At 40.3% G+C, this 20,746-nt stretch overlaps 1 protein-coding gene across 2 annotated transcripts; it reads left to right on the forward strand.

Moving 5' to 3' along the window:
• Nucleotides 1–43: 43 nt before the first annotated feature.
• On the forward strand, nt 44–20,499 carry fam91a1 (family with sequence similarity 91 member A1). Of its 2 annotated transcripts, none has more exons than XM_026347791.1 (24): nt 44–587; nt 1,259–1,343; nt 1,849–2,000; nt 3,574–3,631; nt 5,604–5,671; nt 6,060–6,173; nt 7,622–7,712; nt 8,668–8,730; nt 8,994–9,100; nt 9,250–9,288; nt 11,018–11,130; nt 11,211–11,320; nt 11,458–11,567; nt 11,683–11,769; nt 11,926–12,055; nt 13,708–13,856; nt 15,520–15,654; nt 16,627–16,740; nt 16,925–16,997; nt 17,705–17,851; nt 18,290–18,391; nt 18,549–18,672; nt 18,789–18,858; nt 19,771–19,956. In XM_026347791.1, exons 1-24 carry the CDS (start codon nt 516–518, stop codon nt 19,954–19,956), a joined length of 2,499 nt encoding a protein of 832 aa, XP_026203576.1. In that variant the 5' UTR covers nt 44–515. The 2 variants fall into 2 exon arrangements, with proteins under 2 accessions (XP_026203576.1, XP_026203575.1); XM_026347790.1 differs by having other exon boundaries at nt 45–587; nt 11,455–11,567; nt 19,771–20,499.
• The last annotated feature ends 247 nt before the right edge of the window (nt 20,500–20,746 follow it).

Genomic DNA, 20,746 nt, shown 5'->3' on the forward strand with positions numbered 1-20,746 from the left:
CAAGTACATAACACAGATAGGTTATTGGAGATAGTATAAGGTAAGCTGTCATTTCAATTAACAATACAGTCACTAACCAGTTTACCCATTATTAAGAGAGACCTGGAAAACACATAGAGACTGTTCAGTTTATTTCTGAACCTGTTGTCACTAATGGATGGATCCTAACCACAGCTGTTGGAGATCTTTTCTTATTTCCTGGGACATTGATCCGCTTTGATCTTCAATCACCTCATTAGTCCCTCCGTCTCGTGCTCCATTCACACCGGCGGCCACGCCTCCACAGGAAGTGACGAATGTAGCCACGAGCGTGACGAACGGCTGGTTCGAAACTACAACAAGGAAGTGAGCGTTTATTGAAAAGGAAAATAATCCCCGGACCAAACATCTCCGCACATCGGGGGGTCTTCGCGCGGTTGCTGGGTGTCGGGGGGTAAAGTCACCGTGGACTTGCCCGAGAGCCAATTTCCGATCATCTCCAGGGATTCTGCTTTTAGCCTGCTAGCTAGCTAGCGATGAACACGGACGTGGAATTTCACATCAGGCAGAATTATCCGTGGAACAAGCTCCCAGCTAATGTCAAACAGGTACCGTGTCTTAATGTTTCCACAGGGCAGGGGACAGAGGGACACCGCCGTGTGGAGACGCTGTGCCTGTCAATGTCAAACTCTTGTGTGTCGTACTGGCAGCTGTCAGTGTCGCACGACGCGCTCTGCTCCTCTGCAGGAGCTTCACCATTCAGCCGGAGCCATAGCTGAGCATCAGTATAGGAGCCATGAAGCTACGCCGCCTCTTCCTAACCTCTCTGGCATCACATGACAGATTGTTTGATAGGTGGTGCCACGTGATTTTTTTTAGCGCGTCGGTGTCACCTGCAAATGCAGCAGTCGCACCTGTGTGCACATCGTGCGCTTTTTGGCTTGCGCTGTCGAAAATTGTGAGGGTTGTATTACCATTAATAGTCTGCGTAAAGCCCTCCTCCTGCATTAACGTTGTGCCATTACGCCAACATGTCGTGGTGATGTGCAGGGATGCAGTTTGAGCTGACTGCATCCCTGCACATCCTCACCAAAGCTGAGTCCCCAGCTGGATTCAAACCACAGACGCTGTGATTATGGGGAGTGCTCTGCAGCCAGCTCCAAGTGTCCCCTCCTGATACTAATTCTGAAATTAAAATAGTGACAATACATTTTCAATAGCAGAACAATGCAACTAATGACTCTGGCCTTTACCTGTGTGCTGTGTTTTCTTTCTGCAGAGTTTGGGGAACTCTCAGCGCGAGTATGAGAAACATGTTCTGCTGTACAGCATCCGCAACCAGTTGCGATTCCGCAATAACTTAGGTAAGGAGGTGGACCTTCACAGCAGTGCTAAACACACACCTTGATTTGTAAGACATGTCATGATTGTGACATGAGTGTGAGATTAAAAGATGACTAGCCAACAAATCCTGTTGCATTTTATTTGAGGTATGTGTGGATGTTTCTTTACTGGCCAAATTTACACTCACTTGCCTCAGTTTATGAAGTAAAATGAATGGATTGTGAAAAGACAGCTCTGCAATATCTAATTACCAGTATTGAAATTAGTAACTGTAAATTTTAGTGAGTTGTACATTGTATAAAGACATTTTGTTGTACAATGACAATAAAGGTTATCTTATCTTACCCCCCAAAAATGACATCTGAGTGTAAATAGCTGTGTACATGATATACGCTTTATGTAATCAATTCTGGAGCTTGTTACCAATCAATAGTCCTATTTTGAAGATATAGATTTATTCAAAGTGTAACTGTATGACCACTCACCCTGGTTGTGACCTTACTGCTGTGTGTGTTTTACGTGCAGTGCGCCATGTGAGAAAGGATGAGCGCAAGTATTATGAGGAGCTTCTGAAGTACAGTCGGGATCACCTGATGCTGTATCCCTACCATCTGTCTGACATCATGGTCAAAGGGCTGCGAGTCACTCCGTTCTCATATTACATAGGAATCATGGAGGTAAGATTTTGCAATCCTGGGGTTTTGACGTGGCTCAGCTTCAACCATTTGTCTGTTATTATAATCTCAGTGACTGGGTACCTGTACACCTGAACACACAGAATGTGAAAGCCCTGGCTGATTCAGGACAGTTTTTTTCTGAAACCCAAAACAGTGATTCATTGAAGATTCAAAAAACTTTATTGATCCCAGAGGGGAACTGGCTTAACCTTGTTACAGCTTCTTTCTGTTCACATAGAATAGCAGTAGTTTTACAGATTTTAGCTATAGATTAATGAATAAAATAACAAATAAAAGCAGAAAGTCTTGAGTCTTGAGTTAAGCCGGCCTACCACAAAAAATATAGTGGTAAAAACACTGGGAATCCAAGAAACTAATAAAATAACAGTATAATAAGAAGAATCAAGAGTTTTTACTACTCCTTGCTGCCACATGCACTGTGGTGTACCTTATTTGAAGAATAACCCATAATACATAGTTAAAAGGTGTCCTTTAATGCAGCTACGCTGTTTTTGTAAACTCAGCAAGTATAGAGGATAAACCTTTGTACGTCACTGACAAGCATAAGTGCTAGTCTTAAAATTACATGTTGCAACATGGCAAATAGTACCTCACATTACAGCCAGCATTAGATAATTAGATATATCAACTTAGTTTATAAAATACCGTACTGCTTTAGAAGCACATGTGGTGTAAATGTAATATACAGTGTTGATAGACTTGGCATCAGTCAGGCACTAGGTGTCAGTCAGCATCTAGTCTAAGGGTCATCTGTCATTTCGGGGAGACAAAGAGGACCGATCCCAGGACAAACACACCCAGAGAAAATCTTTTTCTGTTTGCACTGCGGTCACTTTGGGCTTCGCCTGCATGACGGCTCACTCTCACTGGTAAAGCTCAGTCTGTTGTTTGAGGCTGGCACAGTCAGGCCCACAGAGAGCCAGTCTGTTATAGACTTTGACCAGTCAGGTTCTTATTGACTTCTATAATTCTCTATTCGATTACAAATGCTGAGCTTGTGTGTTCACATGACTGAGAGAGATGCTTGATACATATAATGATTTTTACTGATGGTGAAGTACATGTAATTAATTTACCTCTGGTTTCTAGCTGACTACTGATACATTTATGTAATTATGCATTTCCATTTCTTCTCAAGCCTGTGTGCTTGCAGATGCTAGTTGTCACATTTGGTTGTTCCACATTAAGCATACTTCCTATTTCACCAGAACAGACGTGACTAATATGACTTAACTCATAAACACGAATGAAGACGAAGCGTTTGGTCTTTAGCTCATACCTAAAATGGCTTCACCCACTTTCCTGTGTATGCTAAACTAAACTTAACTGAGCTTTAATTGTGGCCACTGAATTGCCAAAGGCTATGTCATATTCTTATAATCCATCTTAAGCACTTAATGAAAATGAGGAGTAGAAATTAGCATGACCGCCCAGATCTGCTAATCCTGTTATTAATCAGAGGCAGGGGGACAGAGAAAGGGGAAATGAAAAATTTGTTTAATTCTTCTTTTTCCCTCTCTGTGTGCTTCTTCTTTCTTTTTTGTACCTCCAGGATATTATGAACAGTGAGAAGAGTTACGACTCCTTGCCCAACTTCACTGCTGCTGACTGTGAGTTTTTTTATCCTTTTTTTTTTTTTTTATATATATATAAGTTACTTATAAGTTTCTCCCCTCCTCTGTATACCTCCTACACCTACGCTCTCTGTGTCTGTGGTCTCTATTTTCACATCTTTTTCCATCCTTGTTCGTCTACAGGATGGTGGAACAGTCACAGTGAAAAGGTGCAAAGGTTTTCAGAGAGCTCAGGGGTCAGGAGGTTGCAGGAGGGAAAACTTTAAACTTACAGATCTTCATTTGTTATTTGACTTTTCTGTATTATTCATAGCGAATATTATTTCTTCAGTATTGGTGCTTACCACTTAGAATGAAACTAGAGCTGAAACAATTACTGGATTATTTGATTGGCAGAAAATTAATGAGGAACTATTCTGAATAGCAGTGAATTGTTTTACAGCCAAACACTCATTAGTTTCAGCTTTGCAGTTCCTCTTTAGGAAATTGTGATGGGCGTTTTAAAAAACTTTTTTTTTTGTCATTTTATAGACCAAACAATTAATCAGGAAAATAATTGGCAGATTAATTTACTTAATTTATGCCTTGTTATGTTTTTTTTCCTGTTTCAGCTTTTTAATACACCATTTAAAACAATACATTAATTCAATTGAGATGCCTTTTACGACGTTAAGCTGTTGTTTTGTTTGTTGATAAAGATGAAGATTGGCACCAGGATTGCACAGCCTTCTGGCAGGAGCAGCATGCGTTGTTTGTTTCTACATTTTCTTGACAGATGTGTCGTTTTTTTAAGTGTTTTCGATATGACAGGGTTTCTTTAGAAAGCCTACTGCGACTTCTCTTTAATACTAAACAAATCACATGTGATTGGTTGATGATATACATGTTTATCATACCTACTGAGGCACATAACTAATAAACATAAATTATTTCTTTGTATTTCAAAGCAAGGCACTAGCCAAATATTTTTTTGTAATTGTTATAAATCCCACTTCCTAATAAATCAGAAAATTGATTCTCAAACAAACAAAAACTTATTAAGCTGTGCCAGAGCTGAAAGCCAAATGTGAGGGCAGTCTTAGCATTCTTTGACTTTCTGCTGTCAAGTGAAACAGGCTTTGGCTTTTGGCCTGTGAGTGACTGAGTCCTGGCAGTACAGGGCCTTCATGCTGCGGAGGCAGAAGGCTGCCAGCAAGCTGTTCTCACAGGGTCCTCTCTCTCCTCTAATCTCCCTGGAGGAGCTTTGGAAGTGTGTCATGTAGAAGTGGGTGGATAGAGAGGCAGGGAGAGCGTGTGCAAGAGACTGTATGTGGGTAGATGTTTGTGTGTTGTGTCTGTGTCTTGGTGAAACAGTTGGGAAGTTGATAAGGTGTGTAAGATTTTGCTGCGTTAGGGGTCAGAAATGCAAACATCCCTTTCATTGGCAGCCTTCCTAGCATATTTTTCTTCGTCCCCTCCAGGCTGGTGCAGCACAGGCAAGAGGAGGTGACGAGGTGGAATTTGTAAAGAAGCTTACCTCTGCACTATAACACTTATTAAACGTTAGCTATATGGCCCAGAATTTAGTCAGATTTATATATAATATATGTTAATTTAGTTATAGGTATATGCATGCAGACACAGACTCTACCATAGATTACACATATGTGTGTATGTCAGAGGATTGTCCCAGAGAAAGTGTGTGGTATTTCTGTGTGGAAGTACTCTCTCAGCAGAGTTTTGGTGAGTCACCACTCGCAAAGCTTCTTTGCTTGCCGAAATAACTCCAACATGAAGTTGGACATGTCCAGAAAAGCTCATTCCCAAACTTTGCTTCTTGCTGTAATTTCTTCCCATTTATTTTCTAAAGCCTAAGAGGCTGTAATTGAAAAATGCCAGAGACACTTTTGCAGCTGCCAGATTTATTTTCTCTAGCGTTAATGTGCAGCAACAGTATTACAAGTTCATGGCCAATTACAAAGGCATGATTGAGTTTGACTTACTTTCTCATTTTCCCATTATCCCACAGGTCTGCGGCTGCTTGGCATTGGGAGAAACCAGTACATTGACCTAATGAACCAGTGCAGGTCCTCCAAAGTAAGACATGTCTCTAAAATAACCTTTGTAAAATAATTGGATTGTTTACAGAAAGCACACCTCATACATTAGAAATATATTTCATGTCTCTGTTGCAATATGGAAACTGCCTATGTTTGCACATTTAGTGTAAATTAAATATTGGAGGAAAGAATATCAAACCCAGTAATATTTCCCGGTATTTTACTTTGAGCAACAAACTGCTTAGTAATAAAACATCGACATCTGTAATATTTAGTACACCTCAAACCATTTTCAATCAGTGTCAGGCTTCGTATGTTAGATATTTGTTCCACTGTACCCAATGTAATTAAAATACTGATCTTTACATTGGAATTTGGTGACTTCAGCGCGCCTCACCTGTTTTCTTTGTTGTTTTTCTTGTCAGAAATTCTTCCGCAGGAAATCAGCACGGGACCTGTTACCAGCCAAACCAGTAGAGATCTCTGTGGAGCCGTGGTGGGTGGCTCAGACAGGCTACATCACTGAGGATGATATTAGGGTGAGACAAGTGCTTTGTGTGCTTTTTTGTTTTTTTTCTTTTGTTTCCAAGAGGCACTTTTGAATTTGAGCTATTTCAGTTACTGTATTGCAGAAACGCTGTAGTAGGACCACATTATCTATTGCTCCTTCACTGCACCTTTACATTATGCACACTACATGTATAAGGTATCTACAGATTTAATCAGAATGATTTGTTTACAACTTGTGAGCCTCTGCTGCATTTGGAAATCTTACCTGACTAAAAATAAGTATTTGCAGAGTTGCTCCTCCTTCCACAAGAAAACAGGCAACACTGGAAAAAAGTCCACAAAGTTATTACATGCAAATGTATTCATCCCTCCCAGAGAACTCACTACCACTGTTATTCGCTGGAGGTGACTTTTGGCACCCGTGGAAATAAACTCAAATGAACACATACAGGGGCAAGACAAGTATGTGAATCTTTTGGAATTTCATGATTTTCTGCATTAATTTATCATAAAATGTGACCAGATTTTCATCTAAGTCAAAAGTGTTAACAAAAATAATGTGCCTAAAATAATAACACAAAAAATTCTGATCTTTATTGAGAACAACCATAAAAACCTCATAGCTAGTGAGAAAAAGTATGTGAACCCTTTGAAATAATGACCTCCTAAAAACTAATTGGAGTCAGGTGCTAGCATTAGTTAAGAAAATTAGTTGTAGGTGTGGATCAGAACTACTTTGACAGACAAAAAACACTTGCTCCACACAAGAAGAATGTGCTTATGTGAGCCATGCCTGGCAAAAAGGAGCTTTCAGAGGATCTACAATCAATAATTGTTTATTTACAAAAAGCTGGATAGGGTTACAAAGTGATATCAAAAACTTTAGAAATTCACCAGTCTAAAAGTAGGCCAATAATCTACAAATGGAGACACTTTGGGACTGTGGCTACTCTACCAAGAAGTGGGCAGCCAGTTAAAAAAGAGCACAACAAACACTCGTCAATGAGGTAAAGAAGCAACCACGAGTGACAGCCAAAGATTTGAAGGCATCATTGCAACTGGCTAACATCTGTGTTCATGAGTCTACAGTAGGTAAAACATTGAACAAGCAGGTTGTCAGGACACTATGAAGAAATTGGATTTGGAAAATGGATTTGAGGCTGCTTTGCTTCATCAGGGTCTGGCCAGCTTGCAGTGATTGGGGGGGAAGATGAATTCCCAAGTGTATCAAAAAAATCTTCAGGATAATTTGAGAATGTCTGTACGTCGGCTGGAACTCTGTAGAAGTTGGATGATGCTACAGGACAATAAATGAAAACACCAAACTCCAAGTCTCTCATATTTGTTAATACTCTTGACTTAGATGAACATCAGATCAGATTTTATGACATAAGTTAATGCCAAACCATGAATTCCAAAAGGTTCACATAATTCTTTTCTTGCCACTGTATCCTGTAATGTTGTCTTGTAATTTCAGATCTGCTCACCTGCAGAGAAGAAAGCCATTGATAAGATGATAGATTCTGGTCCTCAGCTGGCTGGATCAATGGAGTACAATGTTGTTTTAAGTGAGTATCTGATATGTTGATGCAACTGTATCTGCATACATTACAAGTCAGAATGATGGCGATCGCGGAATACAGTACCTCACAACTTCACATCCTTTACAACAAGAATATGGCGGGGCCATGAATCAGTTAGTATCTGTTTATGACAGATATATATAGTTTATATTGGACATTTTTACTGGCGATGGTATAAAAGCGAACTCAACTAAGCTAACAATACGAACAATGGCTCTGCTCTGTTTAATTGTTTCAGTTAACCAGTGTGTGAATCAGCATGAACAATACCATGACCCTAATACTGAATCAGCCTTTGTTAATTTTAGTGTTCACACGTGTGTAATTTAATGTAAAACGACTGTTGAATAAATTTGTTTTCAAAATATTCAAATATGGTGATGGGTTAATTAAAATATCGAAAGGAGTGTTGTCAGATTGAGATGTATGATGGTTCAAAGCTATATGGTTACTTTTTTTTTTTTTTTTTTACATATCCACGAATAGCTAACTATAAAATGTCTACATTTACTTTAATTAGTTGCTTTGGACACGCAGCACTTTAATATAAAATACAGTAAAAATTGATCATTTAATAATTGAATTGAAATTCTAGCAGCTGAAGTGTGCACCTTGTGCATCTGGTGCTGGTGTGCATTTCAAAGACCACGAACTGGGGTTGAGGTTGTGCCCATGCAGTTTAAATTTTAATTAGAGAACAGTTTGGCTGTGATGAACCTCTGCCACTGCAGTTCTGGTGACTAGGTAAGAACAAAGACAATGAAATACAGGAGACGCAGGGCAATCTGAATACAAGTAGCTGCTTCAGTGAGAAATGATTCGCTTGAATTTTTTTACTGTAAGATTTGTTTGCTGAACATCAACAGAGATGTTGTTTACAGGTAGAATCGCAGTTATATTTTACATGGTGTTATTACAGAGTTTATTCTTTTTTCTGCAGGCTTGTACAACCGGGGTTTCATCTACTTGGATGTTCCCATATCTGATGACAGCTGCATCTCAGGTACATCAGCATGCATTTTAATGTCCTGCAATAAACCTTCTGTGAGTAATTACCCTGATTAAACATTGTGTGTAGGTAAACGACAACTGTAAGCAAGCTTTATGCGTAATGGACGTGCACTGATATGATGCCTAATAGTGTCATTATGGATACATACAGTGTTTAAAAGAAGAAAAAAGAAAGAGAGGAAGAAGAAGAAGGAAAACAATTGGTCTGCAAAATAAAAGAAATGTGATATGAGATGTTTACTGTTTGTCTTTCAGTGCCCCCGCTGGAAGGCTTTGTCATGAACCGTGTCCAGGGTGATTACTTTGAAACGCTTCTCTACAAAATCTTTGTGTCCATTGATGAGCAGACAAACGTGGCAGAGGTGGGCTTTAAAAATGTGTTTGCCTGTTCTCCCTTGCTCTGTTCATTGGATGTCATATGACTCAGTAACGCTGGTTTATTGATCAACTTCCCAACTCCTGATTTTCACTTTTTCTCCTCCCTGATCCCTTCTCTCACTGTGGCTCTCAGCTTGCAAATGTGTTGGAGATTGACTTGGACTTAGTGAAGGTGAGTATCCATTAGTTGCTTGGAAACAGAGTCGTATGTTGTAATGTATAGACTTTTCGCAACAGGATGGAAAACGGTACATCTGAGAAAGATAGCCTCTCTTTGAAAATAGTCTCTGACAGAATAGGGAGGTCATTTTCTCTGGTTCCACTTTTGGCTTTTGAAGTGATTTTGAGACATTCTTTTTGCCTTTCTGTGTACTTGAAGGTATATGGTGTGGCAGCGTGTAGACTAAATAATGAAATGTTGGCACCCTTTGTCAGTTTTTGCTCATTAATAGGTTGGAACCAAACTAATTTTAAGTAATGTTTCTGTCTTGTTATTTTGAAATAGATGTTATTATTTGAATGTAGGCAGTTTTGACGTTCCTCTTGTTGTAGACAAATCAAATGAAACAAAGCACAAGTAATTAAGAAGGAGGGATAATATGTAGATTACAGCACTATGTACCCTACTGATTTGACATTCTGGATACATACACTGTAACAGACATGCACATCACAAGACAAACACATGCACATGGAGTGTTTCAGATTCGATCCATCATGCTCCACGACTCTGTCAGAGTGCTCAGCAGCACCGTTCCAGTTGAATTGGTGCTCGAATCTGACCCAGTTTTCCCCAGTTTCCCATTCACTCTCTTATCAGACATGGAGCCAAATTCCCTCTCAGTGTTATGACCTCCATTGTAAAGAGCTGAACTCCCCTGTCCTTTCTGTCTCATCTCATCCCTGCTGCTGAAAATCAGCACTTGAAAGAAGTGGTTGAATGCAGCAGTGGCAGCGATTTCACCAGGAGAAACTCTTGTCACTTTAGAAATGAAAAAGATGTCTGAGAGAACTTCTTCTGTGTCGAACTTTTCCCCATCGTCAATGTTGTGGCCTGAGTCGCTTGGGAAAAATTTTCCTCCCTGTCTCTTTGGATATAAAATGATGGCTAGGAGTTGACCTCAGCTTGTACCTCCAGGGCTTAAGGTGTAGAAAGCAATCAAGTCCTCCATACCTGACCGAGGTGCTCTGTTCGGTTTGAATAATAGTTTTAACAGCAAGGCAAGTTGACAAAGGTATAAATTAAGGAAATAATGAAAAAGCCAGCCAGCTGTTAAGTGGAAAGTTTACCATGTTACCTTTTTCTTATTCTTTTTTGAAATTCACTGGACATAGAGTAATGAATTTTTCTTGTAGATAATTTGGGTCACAAACTGAGCATCACCCAGTAGCGTATTCAGGTTTCTAGTTTTATTAGACACAAGCCAACCTGATGACAGTAAAAAAAAAATAAAAATAAAAATCTGACCATATGATACCAAAGTAGTCTTTTTATAAGCAGCTAGAGTTTCTTCAGTCATTCATCTATTAGTCCCTTTGTGTAGATGGTGCTGAATGGAGTTCTGTAGCAGGAAAGAATATTCAGTGGTAAAAACATCAGCAGTGAAGTTAAAGGGTTTGTACAACATCCTCTGAATAAAAGTGCACCATAGTCTGCTCTGAGGCTGTTTTACAGCAGCATGCATAAAAGAACCACATGTTATAAAAGAATGAAGGAGATGAAACTACTAGACATTCTTAAGATATGTTACTGTAAGTGCTGTCACACACCTTTCCCCATCTTGCTCTGACAGTTAAGGTACAAAAAAAAATCCAGTATGATGACAGGTTCAAAGAGTATCTCACTAATGACAAACATATTTTGTGTGGGATCAAACATCTTTTGACTTTGTTTTTTTCAGAATGCAGTATCCATGTACTGCCGCCTTGGCTTTGCTGTAAAGAAAGGTCAGGTGTTCAGCTCAGAGCAGCTCCACCCCACCTGGAAGAACGCCCCGTCTGTCAACAGGCTCAAGTATGTGCTTCCATGCATTAAAGAAGAAAATAACAAACTTAAATCAACGTAACTAATAAACAGAGTTTCCTCTGTGTTAGGAGCACCATGGACCCCCAGAAGATGCTGCTGTCCTGGGAACAGGGCAGTCCTGTCATGGAAGGAGGCTCCTCAGCCACTGACACAGACACCACCAGTCTGGAAGACCAAGGTCTGAATAAATTAATGCTAATCCTAAACTTAAACCTAACACAGAGTCTTAGGCCTCTGTCAGCCCTTAGATGTGTTTGATGGTTTCAAACAAAACTGTATTTACTGTTTTTGTGTGTGTGTGTGTCTCTCCAGCAGACACAGGCAGCGTCAGCAGCCTGAGCATCCCAGCTGCACCCACCAAGAGGATCGCCTTTCTCTTCGACTCCACCCTCACAGCCTTCCTCATGATGGGCAACCTGTCACCTGTTAGTATCTGAATGATAACATGGGCAAACACAGTCGCACTCACATAAGCTGAAAGGCTTATTAGAGAAAGCATTATCATAATCAAAAACAATTCACTGTGTGTCTTCCTTTCAGAACCTGAAGAGTCACGCAGTGACCATGTTTGAGGTGGGTAAGCTGTCTGATGAGACTCTCGACAGCTTCCTGGCCGAGTTAGAGAAGGTAAATAAGCAATAAAAAAAACATTTTTTGTTTATTTAGTGAAGCATTTTTCTTGAAACAGGAGATACAAAATGTATTATTTGAGGACATGTGTACACATGAATGCCACATGCATGCACACAAACACTCAACTTTAATACCTTTCTCTGTCTCCAGGTAGAGAGCACAGCCGAGGGAGAGGCCCAGCGTTACTTTGACCATGCTCTGACCCTGAAAAACACCATCCTCTTCCTGCGCTACAACAAAGAACTCACTCAGGACCAGGGGCCTGATATCCCTAATATAGGTAGTTATACACTCTCTGCCATTCCCATTTTGAAGCCAGGAGCCAGACATCATGCACCCTCAAATGTTTATACATGTGGTAAATCAGCAGCTCCAAGGAAAGATTTGGATTTGTTTATTGTTACGCAGCTGCCATGCTGGTTTTGGGTTCTACCTGTTTTTTTCAGAAGCAAACAAATTTGAAACTAAATTTTTACCGCTTGCACTTGAATGTGCGTGTGATTGAAAATGCTAATTATTTTTGCCTTTTAAAAAATGCATACAATAAATGTATTTAAATTTAGATGCTGAACTAACAGCTGTGAATATCTCTACTTCAGTTGCATTAAATTGTTTTGTGATGTTTGAAAGTCAGCCGGCAATGACTTTTCTTGTGAAAGTTTTAAATAAGACCAGAACGGAAACAACAAAGAGGAAGTGAAACTTGTATTTGTGCTGCTTTTTGCCAACTATATCAGCCCCCCTGCCTGTCAGCTTCACCTCTTTAGAGTTCTCGTGTATATGATGATATTTCTTGATGCTGTATACTGAGAATCTGTAGTTAAGCTGTATTATTTATCTTGTATAGAAGGAACAGTAGAGTGAGTACTCTAACAACGTCTAGAAAAACCTCAGAGTTTCCATGTAGCTACCATTGTGCCACCAGATGCTGTTTGTTTGTTTTGGCTGTGTGCCTCCTTTATTGTCTTCTCTCTCTCAGTCCTCCTCAGCTGCTGCTCCAGGCGTTTGCTGAGGAGTGAGTGCAGCGAGAGCCCCTAATGATGAGTCTAGTGATGAAGCTTGATCTGACCAACAAAAATAAATTTAGCAAATTCATACCAGACCAAACTATTTTCCACTGCAACTGTTAATTACTGCATTAGAACAGAAATAATAGAAACCAGAATTGATTGACAGTGTTTAACACAACCAGAGAACATACACACTCTTATTAGAGCATTAATCACGGTGTTTGAAGTTCACTGTGGAAGTAAATTAAAGTCAGTCTGCAAAATTCAAACTCTCTTCAGTCACCTGAAAGAGCAGTTTGTCTCATGACCAGGGTTTTGTAGGAGACGCTTCCTTTCTGGGTTTTGTAATAGGTGTACTGTATCCTAACCTCTGTGGCTGGGATTTAGTGTTGCATGAGACGATCTGCAAAATTCTGCAATAATTTATCATTTAATTATCACCATCAGTAGTTCATAAACACCTCTTGCCTCTAAAATTTCTATCTGCCGCATGAAGCAAGAGGCAAATCAGAAAATCCAAGAATGGCAAGTTGGCAGTTGCCTGATTTGAAAAGACGTTCTTGACAAGTCACCTTTGAGAGAGAAATCATCTTAACACCACAGCTGTGAAGACGGAAAGAAAGAATCTTTACTGGTCTGGTTTATTGTTCTTCAACCAACTTCACTGCCTGAAGCAAAGGAATGAAAGAACAATAATTTAAAAACTGTAAATAGTTTGTCACTATAGATACCTGTGGTAAATACAAGGATTTAGCCAAAAGCTGGTGAGTTTAGCATATCATAAATACTATAGAAACATGACTGCAGTCAATTCAGTCATGTGATAGAAGACAGATAAATGCAAACTATGTGCATCACATATTCATGGTTCCACACCGTATTTATATTGAAGTTGTGACTCTCACTGTTTTTCCCAAACTAGGTTTCCCCTTGGACATGTTGCGCTGTGAGAGCCTGCTGGGTCTGGACCAGGCCACCTGTAGCCGCGTCCTCAACAAGAACTACAAGCTGCTCGTTTCGATGGCGCCGCTCAGCAATGAGATCAGACCAATCAGCAGCTGCACGCCTCAGGTATGAGGCCTGGAGGGGGAGAGAGAGCAGAGGGGAGGCTGCGTGGCATGCTGGGAAGTTGGATCTAATGTTGTGTGTGTGTGTGTGTGTGATAGGATGTGAGCGTTATCTCTCTGTGCATGTTTGTGTTTTAGTCAACAGTTAATGTGTGCGCGCTCTGTTTGGTTGCGCTTGCCCTCTCGCTGTGTGCATGTTTATGTGCCTAGGGTGATTTGTGACTGTGTGTGTGTGTGTGTGTGTGTATGCTTGCAACAACAAGATGACAGTGAGAGAGATGGGAGGTAGGGAGGTAGGGAGAGTGCAGGCGAGGCTCATGAGTAATTCCTCTGCCTGGCCACACTCCAGCTTTCTAGCTGGGCTCAGAGACACAGAGGGAAAGAAGTTAAACTCTTGTTGTGCCATTCATGCTGCTGGTTGTTCTCACACTGCTGCGACTCAGTGAAGTGGAATTCAATGAGTCCTTCTTTGTTTCCTGCTCACAGCTCTAATAGCGACTTCGATTGCTACGTCTCAGACAGAACACACATACAATTCATCTCTTCGTTTCCTCATTCATGTGAGAAAAGACGTGGAGGAGTCTTGTGACTATGTGTACATTGTTGTTCATTAGTTCTGCTCCTGTACATTTACAGTGGCACTAAGTGGAATTTCATGGTTTTCTGCATTCATTTCTCATAAAATATGATCTGATCTTGATCTAAGTCAAGAGTATTAACAAATATAATGTAAGTACCTGAAGTAATAAGTATGTGAACCCTTGTAATTAATTACTGGATGACAACCTCAACCAGGCTCTTCCTGTAGCTCTGGATCAGACCTGCACATCGCCTAGCAGAAATTTTAGTCCATTCTTCCTGCAGAACTGCTTCTGTCGTAGTCTTTGGACTCGTGTGTGGCTCTCTTCAAGTCGTTCCATAGCGTCTCTATTGGGTTGAGGTCTGGGCTTTGACTTGATCGCTCCAAAAGGTGGATTTTGTTTCTCTAAAGTCATTCTGTTGTGTGTTTCGGGTCATTGTCCTGTAGCGTCACCAGAGTTTCAGCTGACGTCCAGACATTCTCACATTATGCTGAAGGATTTTTAGATACACTTGGAAATTCATCTTCCCCTCAATCAATGTTATTATGATGATGCGCTGTGCACTTTTTATGCCAGATGTAGTGCTGTGTTCTTTCCAGATAGTTTAATATTAGTTTCATCAGTCCACAAAAGACTATGTAAATCTGCTGTGGAGTGTCAATGTGCTCTTTGGCAAACTTCAGGCGTTCAGCAATGTTCTTTTTATTAGACAGCAGCTTCCTTCGTGGTGTCCTGTCATAGACACCCTGCTTGTCCGCTGTTGTCCACCTACTGTAGACTCATGAACATAGATGTTAGACAGTTTCAATGATGCTTTAAAATCTTTGCCTGTCTCTCAGTGGTGGTTTCTTTACCTCATTGATGAGTGTTTGCTGTGCTCTTTTTTTAACTGGCTGCAAACTTTAAAGGTTAGAGTAGTTTTTTTTCGGTCGAAGTAGCTCTAAACCACACCTCCAAACAATTTCTTTTTTAACTTATGCTAAGACCTGATTCCAATTAGCTTTTTTGAGGTCATTATTCAATAGGTTCACATACTTTTTCTTGCGACTGTATACGTGTAATGTGTGTCTTTGTTTCTCCCTGCAGCACATTGGCCCAGCGATCCCTGAGGTGAGCTCCATCTGGTTCAAGCTGTACCTGTACCATGTGACCGGCCAAGGCCCACCATCTCTCCTGCTCTCTAAAGGCTCAAGGCTCCGTAAACTGCCGGACATATTCCAGGTTAGCCCAAACTAATTATTAATCGGGTGGGTAACTTAAATATGTGTTCTTGAATGAGTAAATATATGCTGCTCCAAGTATTAGCAAAGGAAGTTCTCTTTAAAGTTGGCTAAGAATTACCACATGTGATAAGAAAAGCAGTACTCTGGGTCCAGTTGTAGGTGTGTTTTTCATTTATCTCTGACACCTGCCCTTTTAAAGTTTCACCTTGTTACATTTGGAAGAACTGGTAATCTAAACACTGGAGGTAAAATTCAAGGCTGTTTCCTTTGTCCCCATCAACCTTCATGGATTCATTGAACAGTCATAGCGCAAAATGCACCTGCTTTTCCTTCTCCAAGGCTTCTCAGTGGTCTTGAACATTTTTAACTGTCCTGGGAATGAGAGACAGAGAACAACAGAAAATCTGGTGGGGTAAATTCTCAGGGGAGGTAATATTTTTTTTAAAATATGGAAATATATAGCAGCACATATCGTTTTTATTCCTATTCTTAGTTTTGTTTTATTGCCTTAAACCCTTTTCACCACCTTAGAGCAGAAGATGGTTGGACAACCAATAAAAAATGTGGAGCAAAGTGAAGTTATGCAAAATCAGTACCTGGGTGGAACTTAATTATTTGAATTGATTAATGTTTGTTTGATAATATGTCTTCTGTTTGAGTGGCTTGCCCAGATATGAACCATTTCTAATATGAATAGTGGTGAGATTATGTATTGAATGTAGAAACTTGATAAATGTTTTATAATTTTAAAACAAGAAGATACTGGAGCATTTCTGTGTATCTGAAAGAGTTAGTTGTTTTTGAGTTGGGTGACACCTACTATATTAAATTAAGTGTATTATTCTTGATATTTCTTTTTAATATTCAGTATGTTGAGTGATGAGCTGCCGGAGGAAGATGTGCTCCCCATGGTTTCCGTTATTAATGACTGTGGAGGAGTCCATTGTTTAACACTTTTTTCTTTCTCCAGGTCTATGACAGGTTGTTGATCACTTCCTGGGGTCACGACCCCGGTGTCGTCCCCACATCTAACGTGCTGACCATGCTCAATGACGCCCTCACACACTCTGCTGTTCTCATCCAGGTAAACGCACACACACAGACACACACACAAATAAGCTTGATTTTCCTACTATGGGGTTTCAGGTTATTGCTAAATGTTGAAATAGAGTTTAACTTGTGTCTTGCATCATGTAATGTTTTGTGTTTACCCACTCTGTGCCATCGTATTTACATATAAACCATGTGCATGTGTATGTAACCCTCAGGGTCATGGCATGCATGGCCATGGAGAAACAATTCACATCCCGTTCCCCTTTGATGAGGAGGATCTGAAAGGAGGTAAGATAAAATCACATATAGAGCCTAAATGCAAAGTTAATACATAAGTCCATATTATATTGATGACACTGTAATAAAGAATAAATCGGTCAATAAAAGTAATGCAGTCTGTACATATGCGCATACTTAATACTGCTAACCAAAAACATCAACAACAAGGAACTTCTCAGATATGAAGCTGTCTTTGTACTTTGTAATTCCTGAAAACATGCTTAAATTAAAGAATGAGAGTTTTTTATATTATTTCATTGTCTTCACACAGATAATTGAAAGATAACATGCTGCTGTAGTGTAATGCTGCTTTAATGTGTTCTCCATTTTACTTGGGTATGCAGGATAAACAGCTTATTAACTGAAATAGGTCATTTTAAGTCTTATCAGTGTCATTCTGTGTGAAATATTCCGTGTTGCCTTTGAGGTTTTAACTTGTTAAACATCACAAGAGGAAGTTAAATCATCAGAACATCCTTTTCTTTGTGAAATGTAACATTTCTGTCCTAATTGATAAATGCACCTGCTTACAGAAAATGTAATCTTTGGAAAAACACAATTTATGTCACTCTTACACAGAACAGCAGATTTCACTTCTACCATCTATAGAGTCTTGTTCATGGTTGTGAGCGGTGTGCTTTGGTCTTTCTGGAGATTGCACTTGAAGTTTCATTCCTGCTGAATGTGTTCTCACCCTCTCTCTCCTTCCTGTGCAGAGTTCTCCTACTCCAACATGTGTGTGCACAAAGCGCTGCAGAAGCTGAAGGAGCACGTGGATCTGGAGCACCAGTGTGGCTACATCACCATGCTCAACTCCAACAACAGGCACCGTCGCAGGGCCAGCGACAGCACTGAGTGCAGAGGTAGTGAGACGAACGCACACACTCAAGATAAGATGCATGGTTCAATTAGTGACATTGTCCTTGCTGGTGGTGGCCATTAGCACTCGTGGTGCAAATTAGATAAAGATTGCTCACAGTCGAGTTTAATTATGCTGTTTGTCTGCATAATTGCGTCTCTTCGTGTGATAGCCTTTGCTAATGGTTGCGGATCGAACATTCTTAGCCTTTACCTTGAGGTTTCCTGATTTAATCTTTCTGATGTAAATGATTACAGATTTAATTTTACATATATTTTTATGCATAACACAGTTTCTCATAAGGAACTAAATATTTATCCTGTTAAGGGGAAATTATTAAAGAAAGTTTTACACTTTTTTGATTGAACTGTGAACAGTTTTTTAGACTTAAACAACTTTTCAGCACATTAGTGGTGATGGAGATTTGTTGCCTCTCTTCAAGGAGACACCCATCTAGGTGGAGGCCTGGACACCAATGGCAGTACTGAGTCCTTTGAGCTTGTGACTGAGGAGAATAACGGTGAAAGCAAAGGAAAGACGGACAGTAGGTCTACCTTATTTATTTATCAGAGTAGAGAAAAATTTCAAGTAACTTAATCATTCGGAAGAGACAGAAAGTGCCGAGAGGTGGTTAAAATTCGACAAAGGTCTAATGTTAGATACCACATCCCTCCTTGCCTCTGACGATCCCTTTCTTTCAGACGTTTCATCTGAAGATGAGTGGGTCCCTCTTGAACTGTGCTTTGGCATGCCTCTCTTCAGCTCTGAGCTCAACCGCAAAGTGTGTCGAAAGATCGCCTCACACAAGCTGTGTAGCAACGAAAGGTGAAATGAAGAGAGGGAAAAAAAAAAAAAGCCAACATCCTCAAAAATTGTACTGTTGTTTAAAACACTAAAGGAAGTGTTGTAGTGATGTTTGACTTCCGGTGTTGTCGTTTCAGCCTTCAAGAGCTACTTCACTCGAGCCGAAAGCTGTCACTGAAAGTGTTAACCTTCGTTCAGTCATTCCAGGTAAAGACGCCTTGAGAGAAATGATAAATAGTGAAGAATTTATATGTGGAGTTGAATCCAGGTGAATCAAGGATAAAGTTTGAATTCAAATTTTACACTTGTTTAGATACATCAGTGTTTAGAGTATGGCACACCGAAGGCCTCCTTCACTGATGTTATACAGTAAAGATGCTTAGTTTTTTTAAATCTCAAAATTAAATATAATAAACCATACTTTTATTGCTGTAAAATTGCAGATTAAATAATTAAGCTTGAAAAAATAGTTTATTTACATCTATTTGCAACAAAAGGCTAAAAGAATAAATAAGTGCAGCATGTGTCATTTTCACATGATGATATGGACTCAAAGCTAGTTTAACCTAAATATTAAAAGTGTATTTTTCTTTTACTGACAGATCAAAAACAAGGTACCAAGCAGGATGCAATGGTTAGAGAATAAGAAAAGTATAGGAGCCAAACAAAATCTAAAATCTCACTCGATGCCAGAGCGAGGCTGAGATAAGATCAGGCATTCTGCTGGTTTGCAGATGTTTCGATGTGTGTGAGTGTGGTTCAGTCTGCCAGTCTGTGAGGATGAGAAGCAGAGAACAATACTAAGCAGAAACTAAACAAAAATAAATAAAGGAAAAGGGGAAGACATGGTACATATGTACCTTTAGTGTTAAAGATCATGTTCCATCTTGGGAAGTCAAACAAGTTGCTGATTTAGCTGTGTTGATGAGAAACTGAGCCTCTTGACCTTGTCTGCATATTTCGTAGCCATGATTCAGTGTTTGGAGTGTTAAACAGGGGACACACTGTGAATCAGAAAGGAAACATTGTACTTAGCCTTTCAGACTTTGTTACATCCTTGTTCCACATATCATCCTGTGCCTGGCATTCCCATCTGTGACCTTTGCCCTGTGTTGGCAGGACGGCACCCAGCCCTCTGACCTAGAAAGTGGCATGTCGAACCCTCTCAGTCAGCCCCCGGCAGAGTCCGGTGTCCCCCTGCCCGCCCTCAACCTCCTCTTCAAGGACGGACAGCTGAGGGAGTGGAGTGGGCGGGCCCGTCCTCCTCTGGACATCTCAGCCCTGCAGAGGGACCAGTCCACATAAACCCTCCCACCCCCACCCTCACTCAAATTCGATCATGAGGAAAATGGTATCTCACGGAAAAGGACCACCATCTCTTTCAGAGCCATGTGTCACTGAGAAAGTTCCTATTCAAGGTTCAACCCTGCATCTCCTTATCAGGTGACAAGGAAACATTCAGTTATAGACTTTGTCCTCTTGTCCATTTGTGTCCAGTCCCCCGCAAACACTTGGTCATTTAACTGCTGTATGAGGAATCAGTCTTGCAAACACTAGTTCAACCCCTTCCCCGCTGTTCCCCCACTGTTTCCCTCTGTGATTGCTCGTATTCGTAGCAAGGCAGTGTTATCTGTTGCAGTGGTGCTATTATCACAGTATATAACAGTGATGCAGGTAAACAGCATATAACCTGGAAGACTAAAGACTAACTGACTGGAAGCACAAGCACTGTTCTCCACTGACTATCCTCCACCCATCCCTCCTACTATTTTGTGAAGCTTGAGAGCGGAGTGGTAAACATTGTATAGATGTTATAAAAATGACCCACAAAATAAACAGTGAAGTATTGAACTGACTTCTTCAGGAATCATTTGACAATATGCATCTAGGACCAAGCCTTTGGGCTTAGAGACCATATAGAGACCCCCAACCCCCCCTGCCTTCCTGTGTTGTCTCATGATAAGTGATCTGATGCATGATACTGTTGCACAGTTTAAACCACAGAAATACTTTTGTCTTTACTTGTAATCAGTATTGGGGGCATTTTTTTATTTGCACTGTGCAGGATTTCTCCAAACCTGTGGATTAAGTAATG

Source organism: Anabas testudineus, chromosome 11, assembly GCF_900324465.2.
Source record: "Anabas testudineus chromosome 11, fAnaTes1.2, whole genome shotgun sequence".
In the NCBI taxonomy this organism is placed as follows: domain Eukaryota; kingdom Metazoa; phylum Chordata; class Actinopteri; order Anabantiformes; family Anabantidae; genus Anabas; species Anabas testudineus.

What these genes read in the sequence shown, in the direction of transcription:
- fam91a1 (XM_026347790.1), top strand. Translation starts at nt 516, where the DNA reads ATGAACACGGACGTGGAATTTCACATCAGGCAGAATTATCCGTGGAAC. An exon ending in GCCTGATATCCCTAATATAG is followed by an intron (nt 12,056 to 13,707) that starts GTAGTTATACAC and finishes TTCCCAAACTAG; the next exon opens with GTTTCCCCTTGGACATGTTG. An exon ending in CGACAGCACTGAGTGCAGAG is followed by an intron (nt 17,852 to 18,289) that starts GTAGTGAGACGA and finishes CCTCTCTTCAAG; the next exon opens with GAGACACCCATCTAGGTGGA.